General features: G+C 41.3%; 2 protein-coding genes across 3 annotated transcripts; one reads left to right on the top strand and one right to left on the bottom strand.

The window, feature by feature from the left end:
- Positions 1–465: 465 nt before the first annotated feature.
- On the top strand, positions 466–9132 carry LOC120018219 (protein NipSnap homolog 2-like). The gene is made up of 10 exons (XM_038961295.1): positions 466–711; positions 2659–2798; positions 3032–3077; positions 4164–4258; positions 5277–5347; positions 5636–5776; positions 6080–6111; positions 7133–7227; positions 7416–7499; positions 7616–9132. Exons 1-10 carry the CDS (start codon positions 590–592, stop codon positions 7678–7680), a joined length of 891 nt encoding a protein of 296 aa, XP_038817223.1. The 5' UTR covers positions 466–589; the 3' UTR covers positions 7681–9132.
- A 3834-nt stretch (positions 9133–12966) lies between these two features.
- Positions 12967–26980, bottom strand: LOC120018764 (phosphoserine phosphatase-like). 2 transcript variants are annotated; one of them, XM_038961970.1, is made up of 6 exons: positions 26899–26980; positions 16422–16565; positions 16110–16244; positions 15741–15886; positions 15152–15300; positions 12967–13550 (listed from the first exon to the last, which is right to left on the bottom strand). In XM_038961970.1, the coding sequence occupies exons 1-6, from the start codon at positions 26940–26942 to the stop codon at positions 13440–13442; spliced, it is 729 nt and encodes a 242-aa protein (XP_038817898.1). In that variant the 5' UTR covers positions 26943–26980; the 3' UTR covers positions 12967–13439. The 2 variants fall into 2 exon arrangements, with proteins under 2 accessions (XP_038817898.1, XP_038817899.1); XM_038961971.1 differs by lacking the exon at positions 26899–26980 and adding an exon at positions 26770–26890.
- Positions 26981–27677: the final 697 nt, after the last annotated feature.

Here is a 27677-nt window from a genome sequence, read left to right as displayed (position 1 = left end):
TTTGGCAGCTATCTGGCTCCATAGCTTCATCTCTGGTTTTAGCCAGAGGTTGTTCTGGATCCAGTGTGCTTGCCTTGAGTTTGACATGTAGAGAACGTCATTCCCGTCAACTGATGTAAACTGTCTTGGAGGCACGGGAATTTAGAACAGGCATGTCATCAAATATGTTAGATTGCATTAATAAAGTCTTCAATATATCCCCAATCATAGAAAAGAAGGTAGAAATATTCAGTCAAGCAACACAAAAAAGAAGTGAAGTCTGCAAAGAAGAGGAACACACACATCATGCTCCTTTTCATGGTTCTATGGAAAAACTAACAAAACTAGTACCGAGGACAAGTGGTCCTCCACTGTTCACACCATTAATTTGTTGGTATTTTACTACCACCTGGTGGCTACATTGTAGACTCACAGACTCCACTTTGTTTTTGCAAAGAGGACAGGGGTGTATTCATTACGGAAACCGTTTATCGTTTAAGAACCAAACGGAAGCAAACAGAGTAAAACGAGAGTTTCTTTTGAACAAATTCGGGTACGTCCCTCCCCGTTTGCTTCCGTTTAAGAAACGTTTTGCAACCGAATCAGCGTAATGAATACGCTCCAGTGTTATCAATGGAAAATGGCGACCCGAGTCCTTCAGAGATTTGGCAATGGCCTGAATCAGGCTAAAAACACGGCCCAGTCGACAGGACAGATCTTCGTTTTAAGCAGGTGTGACTATTATTACTTTGCACGTTTAAAGCGTTGGGGTTCTGACTTTTGTTTCATTGACGATTTTTGAGAATATAGGTTCCTACTGACTCGTCTATGCTGCAAGTGTGCAGGAGTGAACCTGAAAAAGTGACTGTTAGCAAGCTAACATAAATAGCTAGCCAGTCAACTATTGGCCTGTAGTCGATTTTATCAACTACAAATTAGTGCAACTTCTAATTTGAGCTATTCTAAAATGGTTAAACTGTTAAAGTTAATACACAGCATATCCAGTTACTAGTGTACTTGTCTGTCTAATAGGGAATTATTATTACACTTGCTCAAGGTCATTATTATAAAGCTAGGGCTACTGTTGTGGATAAACACTACATTACCAAAAGTTTGTGGACACCTGCTCTAACATCTCGTTCCATTAATATGGAGTTTGTCCCCCCTTTACTGCTATAACAGCCTCTACTCTTCTGGGATGTTTTTTCACTAGATGTTGGAAAATTGCTGTGGGGACTTACATTCAGCCACAAGAGCATTAGTGAGGTTGAGCACTAATGTTGGGCGATTTAGTACTGACTCGCAGTCGGCGTTCCAATTCATCCCAAAGGTGTTCGATGGAGTTGAGGTCAGGGCTCTGTGCAGGCCAGTCAAATTCTTCCACACCGATCTCGACAACCCATTTCTGTATGAACCTCGCTTTGCGCACTGGGACATTGTCATGCTGAAACAGGAAAGAGCCTTCCCCAAACTGTTGCCACAAAGTTGGAAGCATAGAATTGTCTAGAATGTTGTTAACTATAGCGTTAAGATTTCCCTAAAGCGGAACTAAGGGGCCTAACCCGAACCATGAAAAAAAAGCAGCTCCAGACCATTATTCCTCCTCCACCAAACTTTACAGTTTGCACTATGCATTGGGGCAGGTAGCGTTCTCCTGGCATCCGCCAAACCAAGATTAGTCCGTCAGACTGCCAGATGGTGAAGTGTGATTCATCACTCCAGAGAACGCGTTTCCACTGCTCCAGAGTCCAATGGCGGCGAGCTTTACACGCTTTGCATTGCGCATGGTGATCTTAGGCTTGTGTGTGGCTGCTCGGCCATGGAAACCCATTTCATGACGCTCCCGACGTACAGTTCTTGTGCAGACGTTGCTTCCAGAGTCAGTTTGGAACTTGGTTTTGAGTGTTGCAACCGAGGACAGACGATTTATACTCGCTTCAGCACTCGACGGTCCTGTTCTGTGAGCTTGTGTGGCCTAACACTTCGCGTTGTTGCTCCTAGACGTTTCCACTTCACAATAACAGCACTTACAGTTGACCAGGGCAGCTCTAGCAGGGAAGAAATTTGATGAACTGACTGATGGTGCCACGTTGAAAGTCACTGAGCTCTTCAGTAAGGCCATTCTACTGCTAATGTTTGTCTATGGAGATTGCATGGCTGTGTGCTCGATTGTATACACCTGTTAGCAACGGGTGTGGCTGAAATAGCCGAATCCACTCATTTGAAAGGGTGTCCACATTCTTTTGTATATATAGTGTAGCTTACTGTATTTTGCATGACATTAGTATGTTACTACATCGGCATTTCTTTACCTTATAACGTCAACATTAGCCAATGATATATCATTTGTATTTTAATACTTATGCAGCAGGGGTATTCTGTGGCTAGCTGTAACTGTCACTGCTTATTGTTTACTTCGGAAACAGCCAGGGACATGCAAGAACTGGTACTGCATGTAGGAGACCAGTGTGCATTTTCTCAAACATTGTGTGTAGGTAGCTTAGGCAACAACATCATACAGTGCATGTGTTACTGTTATTATTCTGCATGGGCAGATCTGACTTCAGCTCACTACTCAGCAGTGAAATCCTTTGCTGCAGGAATAGATGAGTCACTAACTTCATAAGATGTCTCCGTTCACATGTGTATTAACACTACCATCTGTATTTCTTTCTCCAGGGGGTTGTCAGCATCAAACCATAGGAATCGTGAAGATAGCTGGTTCAAGTCACTATTTGTGCGTAAAGTAGATCCCAGAAAGGATGCCCACTCCCACTTGCTTACCAAGAATGAGGAAAGCAACCTCTACAAAATCCAGTGTAAGTTGTGCTTTACTGTAACTTGTTTACTTCAATTCCAAATTACTTTTTATATTTTAGAATTGAGTGCTTTGTAATAACTATAGTGTAAGAAGTAAGTATAATGTAGAAATGAGTAATTACAATACTTGTTTCACTGTACTTACGGACCTTGACTGTAATGTAAAGTTTGACAAATTTAACCCCTTCCAACACAGAGGGCACTATGTCTAATAGAGCTTGTTCTGTTACAGTCCATAATGTGAAACCAGAGTGCCTGGATGCCTACAACCAGCTTTGGTAAGTAGTATGGACCTTGTTCAGTCTAGGCCTTTATACCTAAAGCCCCTCAAATAGTAGCCGAGTGCCTGGATGCCTACAACCAGCTTTGGTAAGTAGTATGGACCTTGTTCAGTCTAGGCCTTTATACCTAAAGCCCCTCAAATAGTAGCCGAGTGCCTGGATGCCTACAACCAGCTTTGGTAAGTAGTATGGACCTTGTTCAGTCTAGGCCTTTATACCTAAAGCCCCTCAAATAGTAGCTGTACTGAGGGTAGTACCGTCCCAAATTATTGTTTCATTTGGTTGTTGAGTATGTGTGATATAAAGTAAAACGTAGTAGTGGTGATATTATGAGTGCATAGCTGGTGTCACCAGTGGGTTGTGCACGTGAAAACATGTGTTTTTGGAACATTTCACATGTGATCACATTAACTTCACATAAGATCATGTGAAATTCATGTGTTTTTTGCATACGGGTAGAGTTTAGACAAAATGTTTTATTCCTGTGATGCAATTGATATACTGACATGACAACACTGTGTAGAAGAATTTATCTATGCTCATACTTAAGATGACTCAGTCATACCTTTTACTTATCGTAGAATCTGCACAACTGGTTTAGACACAACACACAGAAGACACAGCCAAAATGCCTATTTTAAACATTTGGGATGGGAATTGTTATAGAACATTTATATTTAGCTTGGAAGTGTATGTTGAAGTCCTAAGAGAAACCTGACAAGAAAGCTGCAGTGGTGTCTGTGCTAACATCAAATGATTGCATCCAGGCATCAACAATAACAGTTAATCTGTTATAGTCATAATAACGGTCATATTATATATCATACAAGTATTATTATTATTATTATTAGGGGAAGGGGAAAGGTGGTACCTAGTCAGTTGCAGAACTGAAAGCATTCAACCAAAATGTGTCTTCCGCATTTAACCCAACCCCTATGAATCAGATTCAAGGGCAGAACGGCAGGTTTTTCCAGCTTGCCGGCCAAGAGATTCGAACCAGCAACCTTTCGGTTACTGGCCAAACGCTCTTAACCGCTAGGCTCCCTAGTAGAATATGTGTTTGTTATTGCTTTCCCTTGACAGTGAGGAGACCCTGCCATCTATCCATAATGATAAGTACTATCCCTGTGAGCTGGTGGGTACCTGGAACACCTGGTATGGAGAGCAGGACCAGGCTGGTAAGAATGCTGGCAGTAGAGCACACACTCCTCCACTTTCTAGTCTAGTTGAACTGCACATTCACTTAGAATTGACACACCTGCAGGGATAGGAAAACTTAGTTCAGGAGAAATGGGCTTCATTGAACCAGTTTTGCTAATTTTTCTAGTGAGATGATTCAATTAAGTTGGTGTTACACCTACCTGGCAATAATAACAAAAGCCTGCAAACATTGGTGCTGAGCAATTAACCGAAATGTTGGTTATTTTTAGTTTTTTAAACAACTAATTAACCGACGTTGGTTCAATTATTAGAATTCCATTTCGTTAGGTTTTTAGAGATCAATCAGATCCAGCCTGTACTGTGCAATGTAGTAGGGAGGTGTAGTTTCCAACAGGCCAATATTGTACATAGTTTAGTACATAAAACGTGGTAGTTAACTACAATGACCATAATAGTCTTTTACGCCTGCCACAGAAGAGAGAATGTGTGATCATGAGGGGATATAGAGAGCAGCTGTTGCTTCGCGAAGCATCTCCCTAAAAATACATGAACTAAGTGATTAATAGTTGATATTCAGCAGTCATAAAGTATGCCTTGTTTACTTTGAAGAACTACAAAATAGTGATTTTGTCAGACAGCACAGGCAGCAGCACTATAGAGATGAGATTTTTACTTGGAATTAAATAAAGTCATATGTAATATACACAACTGAAATAATTTATTCAAGTAAAGTCATGTCAATAAATGTTTATTAAGGGATAAGCATTAATGGACAGTCACTACTACCATCATGGAACTTTTATGAATTGTTTATCCTGTGTTACAGCAATCAACCGAAATAATCAAAATCGAAAACCGTGATTGGTGTTGCCTAACCCTAGCCTACACATGTTGCCAATAGTTCCCTGGCTGTTGGTTTTGCATTACTGCATTACTGAAATAATACCCTTACACTTATCAGAAGGATTATGGATATGTCTCTGAATATGCGTATTATTGCTTTGCAAATAATGGCTGGTGTGTGTGTTTTTCCAGTCCATATGTGGCGGTATAGAGGAGGTTACCCAGCTCTGACCGAGGTCATGAGCAAACTCAGGCAGAACAAGGTAACCAAAATGTTCCATGACTGTCATTTCTTCCCCGGCAGCATCTAGAAGTCTTCACTTTAAATATAGTAGTCTTGAATATAGCTTCATATGCTAGTATTGTCTGAGGTTGCCTGTCACATTAACTCCTATACCTGGTGGCCAAGCTTCCTCCCGAAGAGCTATTGGGTGTGCTGGCTTTTGCTCCAGCCCTACTATAACCCCTGGCTTATAATCTGCAGCTAATGAACCCTTCCCTAAATAGACAGTGAGGGATCAGATGTGCTTATTGATGTGAGGTTGACACAGGAGTTCATGAAGTACCGGGAGGAGAGAGGAAAGATGCTGTTGTCTCGTAGGAACCAACTGCTCCTGGAGTTCAGCTTCTGGAATGAGCCCATCCCCAGGAAAGGACCCAACATCTACGAGCTCAGGTCCTACCAGCTCCGAGTGAGTACTGAGTGACTGAACCTCATTAACCATAGCACTACTAGGGGTTTAGTTTAGGATGGTGCTACATTGCTGAATAAATATGAATCACCACCAGATGATACAAAGAGTGGGCAATTGTTGACATGAACATTGGAGAGTTTGTGTAGGTTCTATGGAAACAGTATGCTCATAAATGTAGGTCTATCTTGCAATCCATGTGAAAGGGCCATTATGAATCATTTTTAATCTTGGAGGAAATTGTCACACATTGATATTCCTGTCAAATACAAAAACTTTTTTTCTCATGTTTTCTTTTTTCAGCCTGGCACCATGATTGAGTGGGGTAATTACTGGTAAGGCAACCTGATTACATTTGAATTTCTCATCTTTACTTACAGCATATAGTTTATTTTTCGCTTGAAACTTCCTTCCCCATTTTCTCATTAGTAAGAGCTATTCCACTGAGAGACGCTATTTTGATACTCTGTTGTTAGATCCCAGAGTGCACAGGGAGATTCTACTGCTGTCCTTGCTATTTTCAGATTCAATTTAGTTGTTTACTTTCAACAGGAGCCTATGAGCCTGGACGATTCCATTCTCTCAGGTTTATGTTGAAAACATTTTTGTTCCTTTATGACAAATATTAAATATTTCAATGTTAATTCATTGTTCTGAATTCTTCAAACCTGTCTGCCAAAATAAGTTTAATTTGTGATTTGTGCATACTCTCTCTGATTATTTGGTTCAGTAATTGATCAGAATAACTCATTATAATTGGGGGGGGGGGGGGGGGGAGGAGTCATGCCACATTGTTAAAACAACATGAAATGCTGACAACGGGAATTAAGTCAGTATGATTTGGCTAATCAAAATAACTATACATGATTGTAATTTATATGATTGTATATACGATGACTAATGGGACTGGTTCAGAGCCAATGATGACATTTCTCCAGCCCCACACCGTACAATTAGCAGTCTCGATGCATGAGTACATCCAATCCAACTAATCCTGGCACTGTGCAGCTACTGTCTGTATAGCCAACCGGTTCTGCCAAACTGGAATGATAGTTTTAAAGCAAGTTCAATCAAACCGTATGAATAATAACATTTGTTGGTCAAATTATCATCAATGGTTGAGACACCACATGGACAGTAGCCCATTATAATTGTATATGATGGCAGCTGTGCTTGCATCTTTGACAGGTCATCATGACAAATAATATGTTCTTAATTGTATAACTGTATAAATAAAAGTTAAATGGATATAAAAAATAATCTGCATGGGGTGGCCTTGAGCCAATGTGTAGAAGATGAAGCGTTGGTTGTGGGAAAGTGTTGTGACTGTTTTGATTGGCCTGTTGTTTTCCCAAGGGCCAGAGCTATTGGCTACCGCCAGCACAACAGTGAGGCTGTGGGAGGGTTCTTCTCCCAAATCGGAAACCTCTACATGGTGCACCACCTCTGGGGTGAGGCCAGGCAGACCAGCTCTATCGCTCTTCTCTCCGTTCCTCCAGTCTCGTTCATTCACACAGATCTAACATTCATGTAGCGTCTCGTACTAGGCTTTTAGGCTATCTTATAGACAAGGCTGTTATTCTTTTTCTAAAAGAAGACTAACATTCATTTTATAATAGTGTTTCATTGTTGATTTCAGCTTACAAAGACCTTGAGGCCAGAGAAGCCACAAGGAACGCAGCTTGGCAACATGAGGGTTGGGATGAGGTTGTGTATTATACAGGTGAGCAAAATCAGTTGTTATGAAGTGTACTTTCACATAGTGTGCACATTTTTTTTAAATGAAAAAACAAGATTAAATACTTTGAACTCTCCTCTGATCTTGTATCTCTATTGCAGTTCCTCTCATTCAGCACATGGACTCCAGAATCATGATCCCAATGAAGGCTTCCCCGCTGCAGTAACCTATGAGAGAACACAGAAGGCCGAACGCCAAGCCTCGCCGGTTTTTAAATGTAACAAAAAGTCCAAAATCTCACTGCCGTGGTCTCAACCTCTTCATTATTGTTGCCAACTAACTCCCCTCTAATTTGGTTTGTCTTTTACTTTACCTATTTCTGACTTTGTACCAGCAAACTATATTTGGTACTTTAAAAACATCACTGAGACACAGGAGGTTAAAGTATCATCGTATCCCATATTGAGTCTGTGGGCTAAAACACTCTTTCCATAATTGGAAGATCTGTAAGGCAATGGCACGAGAGCTCACAACTGCTTTTTTGTTATTGGGAGACAGGATGGGAAAAATCAGAATATTGAAACCTCCTGATAGTGGTTGGGTGGAGCACTGATGTCCAACATACTGGGTCATATTAACACTGGTCACATTGCCACAGCTGATCTAGTCTATTTTTACAACCAAAGTGCTGTTTTGAAAAGAGAGCTAGCCTAGCAGTGTGTTCTGTTTGCAGTGAATAAGAATTGAGCTTTGGGCAACTATGGCACGACTTGACAAAAAATCACGATAGATTCACAATGTGTGATTTTATGGTTATTTTGTTTATTTAATGTAAATATTGAATAAATATATAAATCATATTGTTAAATTGCTAAATCAAGCTTTTGGGTGAAATCTGATTTAAAAATGTTGTTACTGACTCAATTGGAGTGCTAGAAAGACTGGTAAAATGGTATAAGTGAATTGTTACTGTATTTTGTCAGCGGAGAGAATATCCACTAAATAGTCAAATATTTAAACTTAATTGAAGTGAAGGCATTGAGTGTGAACATTATTTATTGGAATCATTTGTGTATTAGTATTGTACTGTTAGACATTTACTGCACTGTTGGAGCTAGAAACACAAGCATTTCGCTGCACCTGCTTTAACTTCTGCTAATCTCTGTACGTGACAAATAAGCTTTGATTTATTTGAGAACTGGTATGAATACAGAGCTAAAGCCATGCCCATTTTAACCCTGAATATCTTCTCAGAATTTTTCAAGTAAATGTATTGATTGCAATTGTGGGCATTCTCTCCCCATTTCTTTCCCATCATCTGCAATAAGCTTTTGTTGTACTGGTTTAGTGAACATGGCTTGTATTACCTGCATGTCCAGTTTTTCAAGACATGTTTTATCAGATTTAACATGTTTCCGGTTGGGCATAATGAATAGCCTATTTCGTAAACATCTGATCTAATACTGTCATGGAACATTTATGTGCCCAGGTACAACTACCAATGTACTGAAATGAAAATCTGTAATTGTGGAGTCATGCTGCTACTCATTGTGAATTTAAAGAGGTTTCAGTGTTGGTAGTAGCATGCCTCATCCTAGTTTTATTCCCTGATTTACAGGGTATTTATGGTAAAGGTGGCAAGAATGTCAGCACATAAATAAAGTTATTCAAAGAGAAACTGGTAATGCTGCTCTTTGTTGCCGGATTGTGTGCTAGCCAGTACAGTGTGCTCAAAGTATTGGGATAGTGACACATTTTGGTTGTTTTGGTTCTGTACTCCAGCGCTTTGGATTTGAAATTATATGGATATAAGATTAAAATGCAGACTAATTTGAGGGTATTTTCATCCATATCGAATGAACCATATAGAAATTACAGCACTTTTTCTACAATGTCCCCCCCCATTTTAGGGGACCAAAAGTATTTGGACAAATTCACTTAAGTGTATTAAAGTAGTCCAAAGTTTAGTATTTGGTCCCATATTCCTAGCACGCAATGATTACATAAAGCGTGTGACTACAAACTCGTTTTGTAGAGTCACACATTTGCTGTTTGCTTTGGTTGTTAGATTATTTTGTGCCCAATAGAATTGAATGGTAAATAATGTAATGTCATTTTGGAGTCACTTTTATTGTAAATAAGAACAGAATGTGTCTAAACACTTCTACATTAATGTGGATGCTACCATGAATACAGATAATCCTGATTTAATCGTAAATAATGAGAGAAATTTAGACTAAATTATACCCCCCCAAAAATTCCACATTATTGTTTTAAAAAACAAATACATATTTAACCTTTATTTAACTAGGCAAGTCAGTTAAGAACAAATTCTTATTTACAATGACGGCCTAGGAACAGTGGGTTAACTGCCTTGTTCAGAATGACAGATCTTTACCTTGTCAGCTCGGGGATTTGATCCACCAACCTTTGGGTTACTGGCCCAACGCTCTAACCACTAGGCTACCTGCTGCCCCGATTGTAATGGTGAGAGGTTAGTACAGGGGTTCCCATACTTTTTTGGCCCACGACCCTATTTTGATATCTGAAGATTCTTGTGACCATGTGAAAAAAAAGTATGTAATTAACAGCCAATGTTTACATTTTTATTTGTGGCTATGGCAGTCAAGAAGAACATTCTAACAGTATTTATGATTGTCTTCACCATCACATACTTTTAATGTGGGGTAGTCAATTGCATATTAGTCTGACATGTCTCTTATCTCACCACCACTAATGAGATGTGTGCTTGATGCATGTCGCGTCAGAGCTTCTCAAAGTCAGGGGGCATGGTCGACAGTGCCATCTCATCTCTGCTGTCACATCCAACCTGGATCGTTATTTAGTTTTAATGCAAAAGAGAGCACTGAATCCAGCTTCACACAGATATGAGCTGGCAAAAGGTAGCATACCATGAGTTTTATGGTGTTTTCAAGACAACTGGGAACTCTGAAAAATATGAGGTCAAAGTTCCCGAATTCAAGTTTAGTTTTAATGTCACATGCACAAGTACAGTGAAATGCCGTTCTTGCAAACTCAAAGGCCAGCAATGCAATAATCAATAACAATGTATTACTAGAAAGAAAATGAATACACTAAGTAAACATACTATGTACAGGAAATGTTTATGCCAAACTATTTCCACATCCTGAGAGGGAAGAGGCACTGTCGCGCCTTCTTCACGACTGTGTGTGTGTGTTTGGACCATTTTAAGTCCTTAGTTATTTGGACACAGGAACTTAAAGCTGTCTACCTGCTCCACTGCTGGGCGTGCTTGCCCTCCCCGTTTCCTGTAGTCCATGATCAGCTCCTTGGTCTTGCTGACGTTGAGGGAGAGGTTGTTGCCCCGGCACCACACTGTCAGGTCACTGACCTCCTTCCTGTAGGCTGACTCATCGTCACCGGTGATCAGGCCTACCACCGTCGTGTCGACAGCGAACTTGATAATGGTGTTGTAGTCGTGCGTGGCCACACAGTTGTGGGTGAACAGGGAGTACAGGGGTTGACTAAGCACACACCCCTGTGGGGCCCATGTGTTAAGGGTCAGCGTGGTGGAGGTGATGTTGCCTATCCTCACCACCTGGGGTCTGCCCTTCAGAAAGTCCAGGATCCAGTTGCAGAGGGAGGTGTTCATTCCCAGTCCTAAGCTTGGTGAAGAGCTTGGGTTGATAATGGTGTTGAACGCTGAGCTGTAGTCAATTAAGAGCATTCTCACATAGGTATTCCTCTCATCTAGGTGGGTGAGGGCAGTGTGGAGAGCAATTGAGATCGAGTCATTTATGGATCTGTTGGGGCGGTACGCGAATTGGAGTGGGTCTAAGGTGGCAAAGTTAATGTGTGCCATAACCAGCCTCTCAAAGCACTTCATGATTACAGAAGTGAGTGCTACAGGGCGGTAGTCATTGTGGCATTAGAGTTCTTAGGAACAGGGATGCTTGTGGTCATCTTAAAACGTGGGGTTTACAGCAATCGTGCTGTTTTCTGTTATTTTCTTTTCATTACACAGAAAGTCAACCGAAAGTCTTTTATTTTTTTACAACCATTGTGAATGACAACAGTTCCTCTCTCAAAAATCTTTTTAACACTCCCCCTCGATAACCACCAAACCTCGGTGTGAAATAGAACATTGTCATGCTCCGATCCCATATCTCCACAGTTTTGCAAACAGGCGTGCGTGCAGTGGACATGGTTTGATGTAGTTTACAATCTAATTTACCTGCTGCAGTATATCTCTGAGTTGTGCTCAGCTCTTTTGCCGCCAGTTGCTCTCAGTGTATCATACTATACATCCATTTGGCAGAGGGAGACACACAACTAGAGTGCAGAGGCCTGCCCACCGTTCCGTGATAGACGGAGCCCCAAATAACCATATGGAATCTGTTCTTCGTCATTATAGCCACGCAGCAAACTGAACATCCCATATGCCATTTCATGCTTTGAAAAAATGAGACAGAACAATGTCCTCGTGAATAGCATCCCCCGCCATGTATAGCGAACAAAAGTCAATGCATGGGCATCTCGGCCCTCACAGCTAATGTCCATTTGGAGAGCATAAGCTAGGGAGTTTGAGTCATTCAGTCAGAGTTTCCTCTTGATTGCTAGCAATAGCATATATTATTTGCTTAACAGTGTTATCTGACAAAGGTATTGATGTGTGTTTCTGTGCCTCTGACTCCCAACACATTGTTTTCACCATATCAATTGCGGCCAGTAATAAGTCTCTGCAATAGTCTGTGGTTTCATAGCATTGAGGGCCTAGTCATTCCCCGTGGGAATGATTCAAGTGCAACGGTCAAGTGCGACCTTTTCTCATGATCTAAGGGCGTTCCCTGGTTGAATTTGATATTTTAGATTTGAATAATTTTCATTTTTAAAGTTAACCATATTACAATGATTTTGAGATACAAAGATAATATACATACTGTAAATATTTTTTCTCTCAGGGTTTTGGAAATTCTCTTGCGACCCGATTTTAATACCAGGCGACACCTAGTTTGGCAACCGTTGGGTTAGCATGTCTTGGGGGTATGATATTTGTGCCTCTAACTTTCTCACTCATCATTATTCACAATTCATTCAGGACTATCCGTAATCATGGTAGCATTCATATTAATGTACAAGTGTTTAGAAAACACTTAATGTGCTAGGAATATGGGACCAAATATGAAACTCTTGACAACTTTAATACACAAGTGAATTTGTCCCAATACTTTTGGTCCCCTGAAAAATGGGGGGACAATGTACAAAAAATGCTTTAATTTCTAAACGGTTCACTCGATATGGATGAAAATACCCTCAAATTAAAGCGGTCCGTCTGCACTTTAGTCATTGTATAATTTCAAATCCAAAGTGCAACAAAAAATGTGTCACTGTCCCAATACTTTGAGCTCACTGTGTAGTTATGTCATTGTTTAGTGGATGATACCATCAGAGGCTGTTGTGCTGTTGACACAAAGAAAACAAACAAGTAAATGACCACACATACTCAGAACTGCATTTTACACTTTTACTATTATTAGTGTCAATGGCAAAACATTTACATCTATAAAGGCATTTAATGGCACATATTGTAAAATGCAGTAGTTTTATTACCTTTCCTACAAAAGTTTGAAGTAAGGACAAAACCACAAAAGTGCAGTTTAAAAAACACACAAATCCAGGGTTGGGTTCAATTCATTGAATTCGGGAATTAAACAAACATACTGAAATGAAATCGAATGGACTCCAACCCTGCTCAAAACCCTCCAAAAAGGATAACATTTAGTTAACTTTAATTTTTTTAGTATCATCTAGTATAAAAATCAACAGGGGTCAAACCCAAGAAGACACTATTGTAGTGTAAACATTTATTAATAAAAAAAATCTATTGACTGGAAATAAAAAATATTGTGCACTGGATAACACCATTAGGTGAAAATAAAACACTGATGTTAGCATTTGTAACAATAGTTGTAAGAGGGTTCAGGTTATGGTATTTCCTTGTTGTTAAATCTTCTCCAGTTCTTTTAGCAGCTCTCTAAAACTTGTGACGTACCACAAACTTCTCTCCTTTACTTGCTGCCTAACCACGTTTCCACCAAATCCAATGAATGCATTCTGAAAAACAAATAAATGTGGTGAGGATAATTGTTTAATTAAAGGATCCAACCCTTTTTTCCCCAATTTTCACCTAAAATTATATAACCAAATCTAACTGGCTGTAGCTCAGGACCTGAGGCAAGGATATGCATATTCTTGATACCATTTGAAAGGAAACACTTTGAAGTTTGTGGAAATGTGAAATGAATGTATGAGAATATAACACATTACCGGTAGATCTGGTAAAAGATAACACAAAGAATCAAAACACATTTTTCTTTTTACCATCATCTTTGAAATGCAAGCGAAAAGCCATAATGTATTATTTACATTTAGGCCACTAGATGGTAGCAGTGTATGTGCAACGTTTTAGACTGATCCAATGAACCATTGCATTTATGTTCAAAATGTTGTATCAAGACTGCCCAAATGTGCCTAATTGGTTTATTAATACATTTAAGTTAATAATTGTGCACTCTTCTCAAACAATAGCATGGTATTCTTTCACTGTAATAGCTACTGTAAATTGGACAGTGTAGTTAGATTAACAAGAATTTAAGCTTTCTGCCCATATCAGATATGTCCATGTCCTGAGATTTTATTTTGTTACTTACAACCTCATGCGAATCACATTAGCCTATGTTTGCTCAACCGTCCCGCCAGGGGGGACCGATCCCATAGCCGTTAACTTCTTATGGCTGGGGGGCAGTATTGAGTAGCTTGGATGAATAAGGTGCCCAGAGTAAACTGCCTGCTACTCAGGCCCAGAAGCTAAGATATGCATATTATTAGTAGATTGATAGAAAACACTCTGAAGCTTCTAAAACTGTTTGAATGATGTCTGTGAGTATAACAGAACTCATATGGCAGGCAAAAACCTGTGAAAAAAATCCAACCAGGAAGTGGGAAATCTGAGGTTTGTAGGTTTTCAAGTCTTTGCCTATCCAATATACAGTGTACAATTTGGTCCGATTGCACTTCCTAAGGCTTCCACTAGATGTCAACAGTCTCTAGAACCTTGTTTCAGAGTGTTTTCTATCCAAATACTAATAATATGCATATCTTAGCTTCTGGACCTGAGTAGCAGGCAGTTTACTCTGGGCACCTTATTCACCCAAGCTACTCAATACTGCCCCCAGCCATAAGAAGTTTTAAGCACCTTTTTTAAAGACACAGTTGCAGGGGTGTATTCACTAGGAACCAAACAGAAGCAACTGGATTGAACCGGGGAGGAACCTACCTGAATTTGTCGAATAGAAACTCGTTTCCATTGCAAAAAAACGTTTTGCTACGATCTGCGACTGAATACATCCCAATACTAGATTGTCAGGTGTTAGAGGCAGCTATAATGTAAAGTAATAATGGACACTGGATGTCTTTTGTCTTTTAACTCCTCCAGAGGCACTGCACTGCTGTTGACTCTGTGTTCCACCTAAAAATGTGTTGTGTGCGTGTTTCTGTGGTGTCTAGGGGTGTTGGGAGCAGAGACAAAATACAAATTTCCTCCACAAAATGGACAAGAAAGTATTCCATGACAGAAAGCCGGAGATTACATAAATAACAGCTATAAATACTAGCTTGTCACCTGTCTTTTAGTGTATTGACAAGACAACACTTACTGCAGGGGGACAGGCCTCCAGGTCTGTGGCTCCATCACCGATCATCACCACGTTCTTGAAGCCGTGCTTCTCCTTGAGCATGCTGATCACCTTCCCCTTCCCATTACTCTCAGATGTGGGCTGGGTCTCGTCAAAGCCAGCGAACTCACCTAGAAGGAAAATAGAACAACAAATTAGTAAAGAATTCCTCCCTGTAGAGGCCAATCTACTGCTTGCTTGATTGAAACCAGCCCTCTGAAGTCCAGTTCAAGTTTTATTGTCACAAGTACAGTAAAATGCTTCACTTGCAAGCTCTACCCAACAGTGCAGTAATCAATATCAAAAGAGTATAACTAATACAAATAAAAAATATATATAATAAAGGAAACGAGAATTAAGAAATAAGAGAGGAAGCTATATACAGAGTCAGTGCCAATATCAAATGTACAGGGATACCGGAGTAACAAGATGGCCACCCGTTTTTGCTTCCAGCCATCAAACCAAAACAACCAATAATATTAAAACATGAATGATCATACTGTCATCAACCACACTTCATCCCTTCCACAGTGTGAGAGGTGATTCTGATACTGCTCTGATCTGCTCTTACCATTGAAGTAGAACTTGAGGCGGTTGGCATACACGTGATGGAGGGGAATGTTGAGTTGAGTGGAGACATGCTCCACGATACAGCGGAAACCGCCAGAGACCAGGAACACCTTCACGTTGCGCTGGTGCAGAGTATCAACAAGCTCCCTGGACAATGTACAGAAATGTGTAAATTTATTCTACAACATGCAGAAATTAGTACAGGTTTCATAAGCGATTGTAACTTGAGGTTAGACGCCCAGCTTGAAGAGACTACTAGTTCAACCATTTTATGTGAGAATTATGATCAAATTACCATAGCCTCTGCTAATAACCAAATAGTGTTGAGTGGGAAAAAAAGACTGACCAATTGAAATCAACAACCACTTACTTAATACCTGCCGTCAACTGGGGAGGGTGGTCAGTTATCAGTTTGTTCACTTGTTCCCTCGAGCATCGGATGATGGACAGGCGCTCCGTCAGAGCAGTTTTAAAAGTCACTGACCCCCCCATGGCCTTGCGAGTCCTGAAATGAGAGAAACACAATGTACTCAACAAATATGTTGCAAATTTAACATGTAGAAAATTATGGCACAGGGAAATGTACAGGGGAATGTAGATGGGCCTAGATAAAGAAAGGAGAGAAGAAAGAAACATGCATTTCAGCACACTTAAAATCATTACGAATTGCTACACAACATACATTTCTGTGACAGCATCTCCAACCCCGCAGAATTTGGCTAGCTCATCAATGCCTTCTTCTCTGATAACAGTGCTGTCCACGTCGAAGCACACAGCATCTGCTCTCCGGAAGATTTCCTTTGTCTGTGATAAAGTTGTCATTATGCTGAAGCAAGAGCACGCAGGAGAGACAAAAACATAATTGATTGTTTAACTGACAGCGGTAATTTCTATTTGGACAGGACGAGTGTATTTGAAAGTGATGAGTGCATCGAAGGACAAGTAATTACATTTGTTACTAGTAGACAGAAAAGCACAAGATTGAACTTCACTCAACTTTCTAGAATTATTCCCCTTAGTTAACACGATCAACGTTTCACTTTACTGTGGGAATTGTGATCGAATCAACACAATATTAGCCACATTCAATGTAACATACCGAAACAAAACGAACTATGCAAGACTTAGTATGCAAAACTAACTATACGAGAGATTTTGTTGCAGGCAGACAGATCAGAGTAGAAGTCTATTGCAATGACAGGCACGACTCAGGCATGTACTCTACACAGACCGGTGTGCCATTACCAATCAGATGTGCAGTAGACATATATGCAAATAGACCATTGCCATATATATGGATCTGTGAAATTCACTTTGAACTGGACCGTTTTTACAGCATCAGCGGTCTTGAGTAGATGCGCTTGTTGAGATCAAGGCGAAAGCTACATGTAGCTACAGTTGAAGTCGGAAGTTTACATACACCTTAGCCAAATACATTTAAAAACTCAGTTGGTCACAATTCCTGACATTTAATCCTGTTAAAAATTCTCTGTCTTAGGTCAGTTAGGATCACCAATTTATTTTAATGTCAGAATAATAGTAGAGAGTATTTATTTCAGCCTTTATTTATTTCATCATATTCCCAGTGGGTCAGAAGTTTACATACACTCAATTAGTATTTGGTAGCATTGTCTTTCAATTTTTTAACTTCGGTCAAATGTTTCGGGTTGCCTTCCACAAGCTTTCCACAATAAGTTGGGTGAATTTTGGCCCATTCCTCCTGACAGAACTGGTGTAACTGAGTCAGGTTTGTAGGCCTCCTTGCTCACACATGCTTTTTCTGTTCTGTCCACAAATTTTCTATGGGATTGAGGTCAGGGCTTTGTGATGGCCACTCCAATACCTTGACTTTGTTTTCCTTAAGCCATTTTGCCACAACTTTGGAAGTATGCTTGTCCATTTGGAAGACTCATTTGCGACCAAGCTTTAACTTCCTGACTGATGTCTTGAGATGTTACTTCAATATATCCACATAATTGTTCTGCCTCATGATGCCATCTATTTTGTGAAGTGCACCAGTCCCTCCTGCAGCAAAGCACCCCCACAACATGATGCTGCCACCCCCGTGCTTCACGGTTGGGATGGTGTTCTTCGGCTTGCAAGCCTCCCCCTTTTTCCTCCAAACATAACGTTGGTCATTATGGCCAAACAGTTCTATTTTTGTTTCATCAGACCAGAGTACATTTCTTCAAAAAGTCCAATCTTTGTCCCCATGTGCAGTTGCAAACCGTAGTCTGGCTTTTTTTTATGCCGGTTTTGGAGCAGTGGCTTCTTCCTTGCTGAGCGGCCTTTCAGGTTATGTCGATACAGGATTGGTTTTACTATGGATAGATACTTTTGTGCCTGTTTCCTCCAGCATCTTCACAAGGTCCTTTGCTGTTGTTCTGGGATTGATTTGCACTTTTCGCACCAAAGTACATACAGAATTTGTCTCCTTCCTGAGCAGTATGACGGTTGCGTGGTCCCATGGTGTTTATACTTGCGTACTATTGTTTGTACAGATGAACGTGGTACCTTCGGGCATTTGGAAATTGCTCCCAAGGATTGACCAGACTTGTGGAGGTCTACAATTTTTTTTCTGGGGTCTTTTCTGAGACTGATTTCTTTTGATTTTTCCATGATGTCAAGCAAAGAGGCAGTGACTGTGAAGGTAGGCCTTGAAATACATCAACATCTCCAACTGACTCAAATGATGTCAATTAGCCTATCAGAAGCTTCTAAAGCCATGACATAAATTTCTGGAATTTTCCACGCCGTTTAAAGGCACAGTCAACTTAGTGTATGTAAACTTCTGACCCACTGGAATTGTGATACAGTGAATTATAAGTGAAATAATCTGTCTGTAAACAATTGTTGGAAAAATTACTTGTGTCATGCACTAAGTAGATGTCCTAACCGACTTGTCAAAACTATAATTTGTTAACAAGAAATTTGTGGAGTGGTTGAAAAACGGGTTTTAGTGACTCTAACCTAAGTATGTAAACTTCCGACTTCAACTGTATGTGTGCACATTTGTACATATCCTTTCCTAGTTAGTGAGTTTTTTGCCCAGTTATAATTTGTAGTCAGCAATGGGGGAGCTTCCTACAAGGGCACAAAATGTGTGCATTTCTAGACATCTTTAAAAAGCAAGTCAGGTGAAGCGCTATTTTTGTCTTAAAGGGGCAGGGTTGTATTTTGAGACAGGCTTGAATAAACTGGGTAGCATAATTTGTCTGATTCTCTGTAATAATGGTATGGGAATAATGATACATTTTATTTTGCCTGAAGGACAAGCGGTTAAACAGGTTAATGTCAAGCCCTGCATGTTTATTTTTTCTCAAATTATGAAACCACACATTGGTTGCTACTGTAGGCTGAACGGTAGAACAGCTATGTCCATGTTAAAATGTTATGGGATGCATTTTCTCCATTGATGATAGGCCACTCTGGTAGGCCTGCCTTATGATCAAATAGCCACAGTAGTCTAGTTGACTCAGTGTTCACAGTAAACGTGCACCGGATGTTGCACAGAACTTTCACAACGTTCAAGTTTTGCACTCAGCAGACCTGAAATTTACTAAGTGATGAAAATCTTTTGAGGGAACATTGGTTAGGAGAAGGGTTAACTAACATGAAATGTAGCTACAAATTTGCTAAAAAGTACTAAGTAGTTGAAATGTTGGGTTGCTAGACATTTACGTTATATGCCCACCCATTCTGACCAATCACCCCCCTTTAGTTTTTTTTGCCTAAAGTAACTTTCTGTCTTACGTAACCATACCAAATGTAACAGACCATACGAATTTGAGTGTCCAGGATTTTAATTTACTATGTTACGTCTAGTCTGAAACCAGGCTGAAAATTTGGCCAAATGAGTTGAAAGGTAAGATAATGTGATTGGGGAACTATTTGCATATTGCATCCTGATTGGCCATATGCTAAATGAGGACCTGGGGAACATAGGGGTTCATGAGGAAAGCGTCGCTCTCTCTCATGTGGCTTGTAATGTGAAGTTAGCAATAAATGTGCCTTCATAAAGATACACCGTTACTAGTTATTTTACTCACGTACAGACAAGTTGATTACACAACATGGTGTCAGAAGTGGACTAGAACAAGTGTATTTACTAACAGAGTTTAGCTTACAGTAACTGGTTGAAAAGTTTTGGGAAGAAAATCGAGGAGTCTAATCAGCATGGAAGACGTCGCAGGAGAAGCACAGTAGCCACCGCACCCGTGCAAAGTACAGCGGGAGGGTCATAGATACTCGCGCATACAGGCCCAAGCCCTACATTTAGCATATAGCCGCCGGAGACGTTAGATTTTTCTAAACCTCAAGAATGGACCAAATTGCTTAGGAGGTTCGAGCGCTTTCATCAGGCGAGTAATCTTCACACATCTACCAAGAAAAACCAGGTAAACACTACTGTATGTACTGTACGGGCGACAAAGCAGATTACGTTTTGAGGGGTCTAAACCTAAACGAACTCCAGCAAAAACAGTATGGACAAATAAGAGATGGATTTCTTGCATTCTTTATTGTGCCCAGTGGATAGAGTTATGCAGAAAGGCAGCCAGTGGAAACAGAAATTCCAGCATGAGAAAGATAGCCATGAAAACACTAATGACAAAAAGCAGTCAGTGTCAAAACTGTGTCAAAATCCTTGTCCATCCAAGAGCACAGTGTGCAGCTAATGAAGTAGTGTGTCACTCCTGTGGGGGGAAAAGGACATTACCAACGTGTCATTAACAGCCGTAAACAAGGTTCAAAGAAAAGGATGATAGCATTTTTCGAGGAACAATAAGAGCAGGATGATTGACATTCAAGTGACGAACAGAAATGTGACATTTAAAATAGACACTGGTGCCTCTGCTAGGACCAGGAAGAGTGCCGCTGGACATGATCGGCATCGCAAGTGTGGTTCTAAGAAAAGGAGAAAAGGAGACACTGGAGGACGTGTATGTCAGAGATCTACACACAGCTTTACTAGGCAGACCAGCGATCACAAAGCATGAGCTAGTAGCTCGACTCTGACAGCATTACATTTACAAGCACTGAAAGAAAGCTATCCAAAGCTGTGCAGCGGTCTTGGCACAGTACAAGAACCATATACCATCAAGCTGAAACCTGGCGCAGAGCCCTATTCACTGCATGACGGATTCCTCTGACATTGCTGCCAAAAGTCAAGAAAGAGCTAGTGTGCAAGCAAGGGTTCAAGGCTGCTACCAGAGTGGAGGAGCCCACGGACTGGTGAGCCGGCATGGTGGTTGTCCCAAAGAAGAACGGGGACGTGTGGATATGTGTCGATTTTACCAGTCCCAATGAGAAAAATACATACTTCCCACTGTCCAACAGACCCGTGGCTCACTAGCCGGGGCGAAGATCTTCAGCAAGCTCAACGCGAACATGAGCTTCTGGCAGATTCCGCTAGCCAAGGAGTCAGTTAAGCTAACAACCTTCATCACACCTTCTGGACATTACTACTTTAACTGTCTGCCTTTTGGCATTGCAGAAGATGGAAAAAGCCGGCTTAGCTTTGAACATGGACAAATGAAATCAGATGAAATCATGGACAATTTAAATTAAATCAGTTTAACCTCATTTCTATCAGCACGTTAAATGTGCAACCAGAGGGAAAAATACCACTTTAATCCTCACACAAAGCTCTCCCTTGCATTCCATTTGGCAAATCTGACCATAACTCTATCCTCCTGATTCCTGCTCACAAGCTAAATTTAAAGCTGGAAGCACCAGTGACTCGGTCTATTAAAAAAGTGGTCAGATGAAGCAGATGCTAAACTACAGGACTGTTTTGCTAGCACAGACTGGAATATGTTCCGGGATTCTTCCGATGGCATTGAGGAGTACACCACATCAGTCACTGGCTTTATCAATAAGGGCATCGAGGACGTCGTCCCCACAGTGACTGTTTGCACATACCCCAACCAGAACCGATGGATTACAGGCAACAGTCGCAGTGAGCTAAAGGGGAGAGCTGTCGCTTTCAAGGAGCGGGACTCAAAGCCGGAAGCTATGCCCTCCAACGAACCATCAAACAAGCAAAGCGTTAATACAGGACTAAGATCGAATCGTACCACACCGGCTCCGATGCTCGTCAGATGTGGCAGGGCTTGCAAACTATTACGGACTACAAAAGGGAAGCACGGTCGAGAGCTGCCCAGTGACACAAGCTTACCAGACGAGCTAAATAACTTCTATACGCGCTTCGAGGCAGGTAACACTGAAATATGCATGAGAGCACCAGCTGTTCCGGACGACTGTGTGATCACGCTCTCATGTAGCCGATGTGAATAAGACCTTTAAACAGGTCAACATTCACAAGGCCGCAGGGCCAGACAGATTACCAGGACGTGTATTCCGAGCATGCTCTGACCAACTGGCAAGTGTCTTCACTGACATTTTTAACCTCTCCCTGTCAGAGTCTGTAATACCAACATGTTTCAAGCAGACCACCAGTCCCTGTGCCCAAGAACACTAAGGTAACCTGCTTAAATGACTACCGACCTGTAGCACTCACATCTGTAGCCATGAAATGCTTCGAAAGGCTGGTCATGGCTCATATCAACACCATTATCCCAGAAACCCTAGACCCACTCCAATTTGCATGCCGCCCCAACAGATCCACAGATGATGCAATCACTATTGCACGCCACACTGCCCTTTCCTACCTGGACAGAAGGAACACCTATGTGAGAATGCTATTCATTGACTACAGCTCAGCGTTCAACACCATAGTGCCCTCAAAGCTCTTCACTAAGCTAAGGACCCTGGGACTAAACACCTCCCTCTGCAACTGGATCCTGGACTTCCTGACGGGCCGCCCCCAGGTGGTCAGTGTAGGTAACAACATCTGCTACGCTGATCCTCAACACGGGGGCCCCTCAGGGGTGCGTGCTCAGTCCCCTCCTGTACTCCCTGTTCACTCATGACTGCACGGCCAGGCACGACTCCAACACCATCAATAAGTTTGCTGATGACACAACAGTGGTAGGCCTGATCACCGACAAGACTGCCTATAGGGAGGAGGTCAGAGAACAGGCTGTGTGGTGCCAGGACAACAACCTCTGCTACTCTCTGTTATTATCTATGCATAGCCACTTTACCTACATGTACATAATTACCTCGACACTGGTGCCCCCTGCACATAGACACTGTTCCAGTACCCTCTGTACATTGCCCTTCATTTGTTACTTACTGCTGCTCTTTAATTATATCTGTTATGCTTACTTTTTTAGGGATTTTCTTAAAACTGCATTGTTGGTTAACTTCTCTAGGGTAGGGGGCAGCATTCGGAATTTTGGATGAAATGCATGCCCAAATTAAACTGCCTGCTTCTCGGGCCCAGAAGATATGATATGCATATAGTAACTGGTAGATTTGGATAGAAAACACTCAAGTTTCCAAAACTGTTAAAATAGTGTCTGTGAGTATAACAGAACTGATTTGGCAGGCGAAAACCTGAGAAAAATCCATTCAGGAAGTATTTTTGTTGTTGTTGTTGTAGTTTTCTATTCAATGCCATTACAGTATCCATTGACTTAGGACTTAAATTGCAGTTTCTATGCCTTCCACTAGATGTCAACAGTCTTTAGAAATTGTTTCAGGCTTGTATTCTGAAAAATGAAGAAGAGCAGTCTGAATGAGTGGACCCTAAAGTGTCACAGAGCTTTTTCATGCGTGAGACCGAGAGATTGCGTTTCTTGTTTACCTTTTAAATTGACAACGTTATTGTCCGGTTGAAATATTATTGATTATTTAGGCTAAAAACAACCTGAGGATTGAATATAAACATCGTTTGACATGTTTCTATGAACTTTACGGATACAATATAGATTTTTTTGTCTTCCTGTTTTGACTGCGTTTGAGCCTGTGGATTACTGAAGAAAACGAACAAAACGGAGGTTTTTGGATATAAAGAGACTTTATCGAACAAAAGGAACATTTATTGAGTAAATGAATGTCTGCTGAGTGCAACCATATGAAGATCAAAGGTAAGGGATTCATTTTATCTCTATTTCTGACTTGTGTAACTGTTCTACTTGGCTGGTTACTGTTTGTAATGATTTGTCTAGTGGGCTATGTTCTCAAATAATCGTAAGGTATGCTTTCGCCATAAAGCATTTTTTAAATCTGACACCGGGTTGGATTCACAAGAAGTTAATCTTTAAACCTATGTAAAATATGTTTTGTTTTCTGAATTTTTATAATTAGTATTTCTGTATTTGAATTTGGCGCCCAGCAGTTTCACTGCCTGTTGAAGAGGTGGGACGCTAACGTCTCACGTACCCAAGAGAGGTTAAGTGCTTGTAAGTAAGCATTTCACTGTTGTATTCGGGACACATGTGAAAAACAAAATTTGATTTGAAATGTATCCTGTCAAAAGGAGGAAGTGAAGTTCCTGGGCCACAGTATCTCAGACAAAGGAGTACAGCCCGATCCGACAAAGACAGGCTGTCAAGGAGATGGCAGAGCCATCCAAAGTCAGCGAGCTATGGAGTTTTCTAGGAATGGTGAACCAACTGGGAAAGTTCATCCCTCAGTTAGCAGAAAAGGACAAACCTCTCAGTGACCTACTCTCAAAGAAAAACCACTGGTACTGGGGGGGTGACCAAGTCAGAGCCTTCAAAGAGCTGAAGGAGGAGCTGACATCCACACCCACATCCAGACCCAAACAAAGAGACCAAGGTGTCAGCCGATGAATCTTATACGATTGCTCATGTCCCTGGAAATAGTCTGTGGACTGCAGACACGTTGTCACGTGCGCCAGTCAAAGCCAAAGCTACTGCTGCAAAAATGGAGCTCATGGAGAGAACAAATACATATGTGAATGCCATCATGGAACAGCTTCCAGCGAGTGTTTCCTACATAGACAATCTGAGAGAACAACTCAAAGCCAACAGTGTGTGCTCAAAAGTCATGACAATGTGTCAGAAAGGATGGTCGGAGTTCAGCGGATGCAAAGGACCGCTGAAACTGTACTGGGCAGAATGTGCTTTTCTCACAATGCACAACGGTCTTCTGTTGAAAGGAACAAGACTTTTAATTCCATCAGCCTTACGAAATGATGTCCTCACTAAGCTGCACGAGGGTCATCAAGGTGTGGTCAAGTGCAGAGAATGCACCCAACAGGCTGTGTGGTGGCCTGGACTCAGCCAGCAACTGAACGAACTTGTGCTTAACTGCAGGACACAGATCAGAGGGCACAAACCACACATAACCACTCATACCATCATAACTTCCTGAGAGACCTTGGCAAAGACTGGGAGTGGACTTGTTCACTCTGAAATGCACCACCTACCTGCTAGTGGTGGACTACTCCTCAAGGTGGAAATTGCAAACCTGTCACTAACAAAGTCTGCAGACGTCGTAGTTCATCTGAAGTCCATCTTCGCCCACCATGGGGTACCTGAGATCCTGGTTACGGACAATGGGCCTCAGTTCTCTGGAAGACCCCTTTCCGACTTCGCTGCAGAGTATGAATTTTGCCATGTCACCAGCAGTCCAAAGTTCCCGCAAAGCAACATAGAGATGGAACGCGCCGTTCAGACGGTGAAGAACCTCCTCAAGAAAGCAGCTGACCCTTACCTTGCTTTGCTGGCCTATCGGTCAACCCCACTCCAGAATAGCTTCAGCCCTGCGCAACTGCTGATGGGACGACAGCTTCGTACCACAGTGCCAAAACTCCCATCGCTGCTAGACCCATCAATCCCAAACACAGGTGTGGTCAGCTCAAAGGAAAAGGAGAGAAGGAGTGCGGATCAGCAACGCTTCAACAAGCGTCACAGAGTCAGCAACCTCAGCAGACACCCACCTGGAAAACAGGTGTTGATGACGGACTCAAATCACAGGAACAGTGCTGAGGGAACATGCAATACCACAATCCTACATAGTGGAAGTTCCCCACGGTTCTGTCCACAGGAACAGATATCACCTCATCCCTATGGATGGACCTGAGAACAACAACGCTACGCAGGAGAAGATTCAAGTGTCTTCACCACTCCGACACACCAACACCCAAGGTAATCCTGGATGTACCTGCTACATCCAGAACAAGGTCTGGGCGAGCAATAGTTAAACCTCAAAGACTGGACTTTTAAATCAGAGCAAAAACAAGACTGAGCTCAAAGTAAAAAATAAAATAAAAAATAGGACAAAACAACAGCTGTCAAGTTGTTACAGTTCTAATTTACCTGTGGGGTACATTTGTGTTAAAAGAAATGAGAGATGCATTTTGGGTTAAAGTTTACAGAAAATATTTTACAATCATGACTATGTTGAAATGTTCCAGAAGAACTAGACAGGAACAGACGTACTGACATAAAAAGGCAGAATAATCCCTTAGACCTACCGACATAATAATACCTTGAGGTTTTTTGAGACAACGGCAGTGTACCATTTATCTTCTGAAAAGGGGAGATGTGGTGTTATTTGCATATTGCATCCTGATTAGCATATGACCAATGGCGTCTGGGGAACGTAGGGGTTCATGAAGAAAGCATTGCTCTCTCTCATGTGGCTTGTAATGTGAAGCTAGCAATAAATTTGCCTTCATAAAAGATATACTGTTAGTAGTTATTTTACTCACGTACAGACAAGTTTGATTACACGACAGTGATCAGCTCAAGCATGCGATAGAAACTGTCTACCGTACATGATTAATCGACTGATGCAGTGCCAAAAAATATTTAACGAAACAAAACTTTAAAATATATATTATATTGTTAAAAATTACACCGAATTAACTTAGTCGGTCCGTGCATCGTTTTCTTCTAGTTGCTGGCAGTAGCAACAGAGTACAACAGCAGCCTTGGAGAAGACTATCGTGCAACTGTTGCGTCACCCTCTCCTCGCGAAAAAGTGCCCGGCATGCACGCAAAAGGTGATGAATGCCATTGCCAACTTGAGTTTCCACTACGATACATTTGTGCACGGTCGGGATCACAGAGCAAAACAGTAGAGTTAATTTGAAATCATGCAATGCGTTACATAATGTATCAATTTAAGGACATTATATACGTCTGTATTACCTGTGCAAAGTGTCCTTGATGGTGTTAAATGTTACTCTTCATATGTATTTTTTGGCATGTGCTGGTCCTGCAAACTAAGTCTACTTTCTTCAACAAGAAAACAAGTTTGTGCAAAATGTTCTTACTTACTGGTTGCTAAAGCGTTGATATGGCACTGTCCACGGTTTCAGCATCGGCCGACTTCCCAGATACTTTCAATAGGTTCAGTGAGGAAGAGAAAGCCGAGCGAATCAAAAGAAAGCCGGCACGTGAGACCGCCCACTACTGTTTGCTTTTACCAGAGACACTTTCGAGGAGATGGAAAACTCAATTGGCAGCGTATTATCGGCCATTGTGTATGATGCCCATGCAACTTCAATGAGCAGCGTGGTGCACTCTGTGATTTTGGGACAAGTAGAGCTCTCCTTCAAGGAAAGAAATGGAGTCAGTTGGGCGCTAGCTCAAAAACCCAACATTAGCATGTATTTCGTCAACAAGAAGTACATTACACATATATTCCAAGATGTGAGATAATTAACTTGCTATCTGTAATATTGTATAGCTTTGGAATCGTGACATTATATACTTTCGAGGAAAATATGCACGTTTATCGACTCATACCCTGACTTTGAGAAGGGATTGCGTGACGATTAGCTTCCACAGGGTGCTGGGTGGGGCGTTATACGTACCTGCATTAATTGACCCATTTGATTCTTATCTCCTCCTTTCTCTAATATCTCTGCTTTTACGTAACCCCAGAGGCGAAGAGGTGAGATGCCCAACTCGGCAGAAACAATGTCCAGCAGGTGGCGTTCTTTCGTTGCTTCGCCCACCAAGCAAGGAATTTTTGTGTGGAGATCAGTGAGAGTGTCGAATTTGGTGGCTTATTTGCTAGGTGAGGTTTATTTGATCTAATATAAGTTTCGTAA

Source organism: Salvelinus namaycush, chromosome 23 (genome assembly GCF_016432855.1).
Source record: "Salvelinus namaycush isolate Seneca chromosome 23, SaNama_1.0, whole genome shotgun sequence".
NCBI lineage: Eukaryota > Metazoa > Chordata > Actinopteri > Salmoniformes > Salmonidae > Salvelinus > Salvelinus namaycush.
This window is presented reverse-complemented; position numbering and strand designations above follow the sequence as displayed.

Excerpts from the sequence above, each read along its gene's own strand:
- LOC120018764 (XM_038961970.1), bottom strand. The coding sequence starts at position 26,942 with ATGCTGAAACCGTGGACAGTGCCATATCAACGCTTTAGCAACCA. Across the intron at positions 15,887-16,109 it reads CAGTTGACGGCAGGTATTAA|GGAGCTTGTTGATACTCTGC; the intron begins GTAAGTGGTTGT and ends TACATTGTCCAG. Across the intron at positions 13,551-15,151 it reads TGGAGGCCTGTCCCCCTGCA|AATGCATTCATTGGATTTGG; the intron begins GTAAGTGTTGTC and ends TTTGTTTTTCAG.
- LOC120018219 (XM_038961295.1), top strand. The coding sequence starts at position 590 with ATGAATACGCTCCAGTGTTATCAATGGAAAATGGCGACCCGAGTCCTT. Across the intron at positions 4,259-5,276 it reads TGGAGAGCAGGACCAGGCTG|TCCATATGTGGCGGTATAGA; the intron begins GTAAGAATGCTG and ends GTGTTTTTCCAG. Across the intron at positions 5,348-5,635 it reads GCAAACTCAGGCAGAACAAG|GAGTTCATGAAGTACCGGGA; the intron begins GTAACCAAAATG and ends AGGTTGACACAG.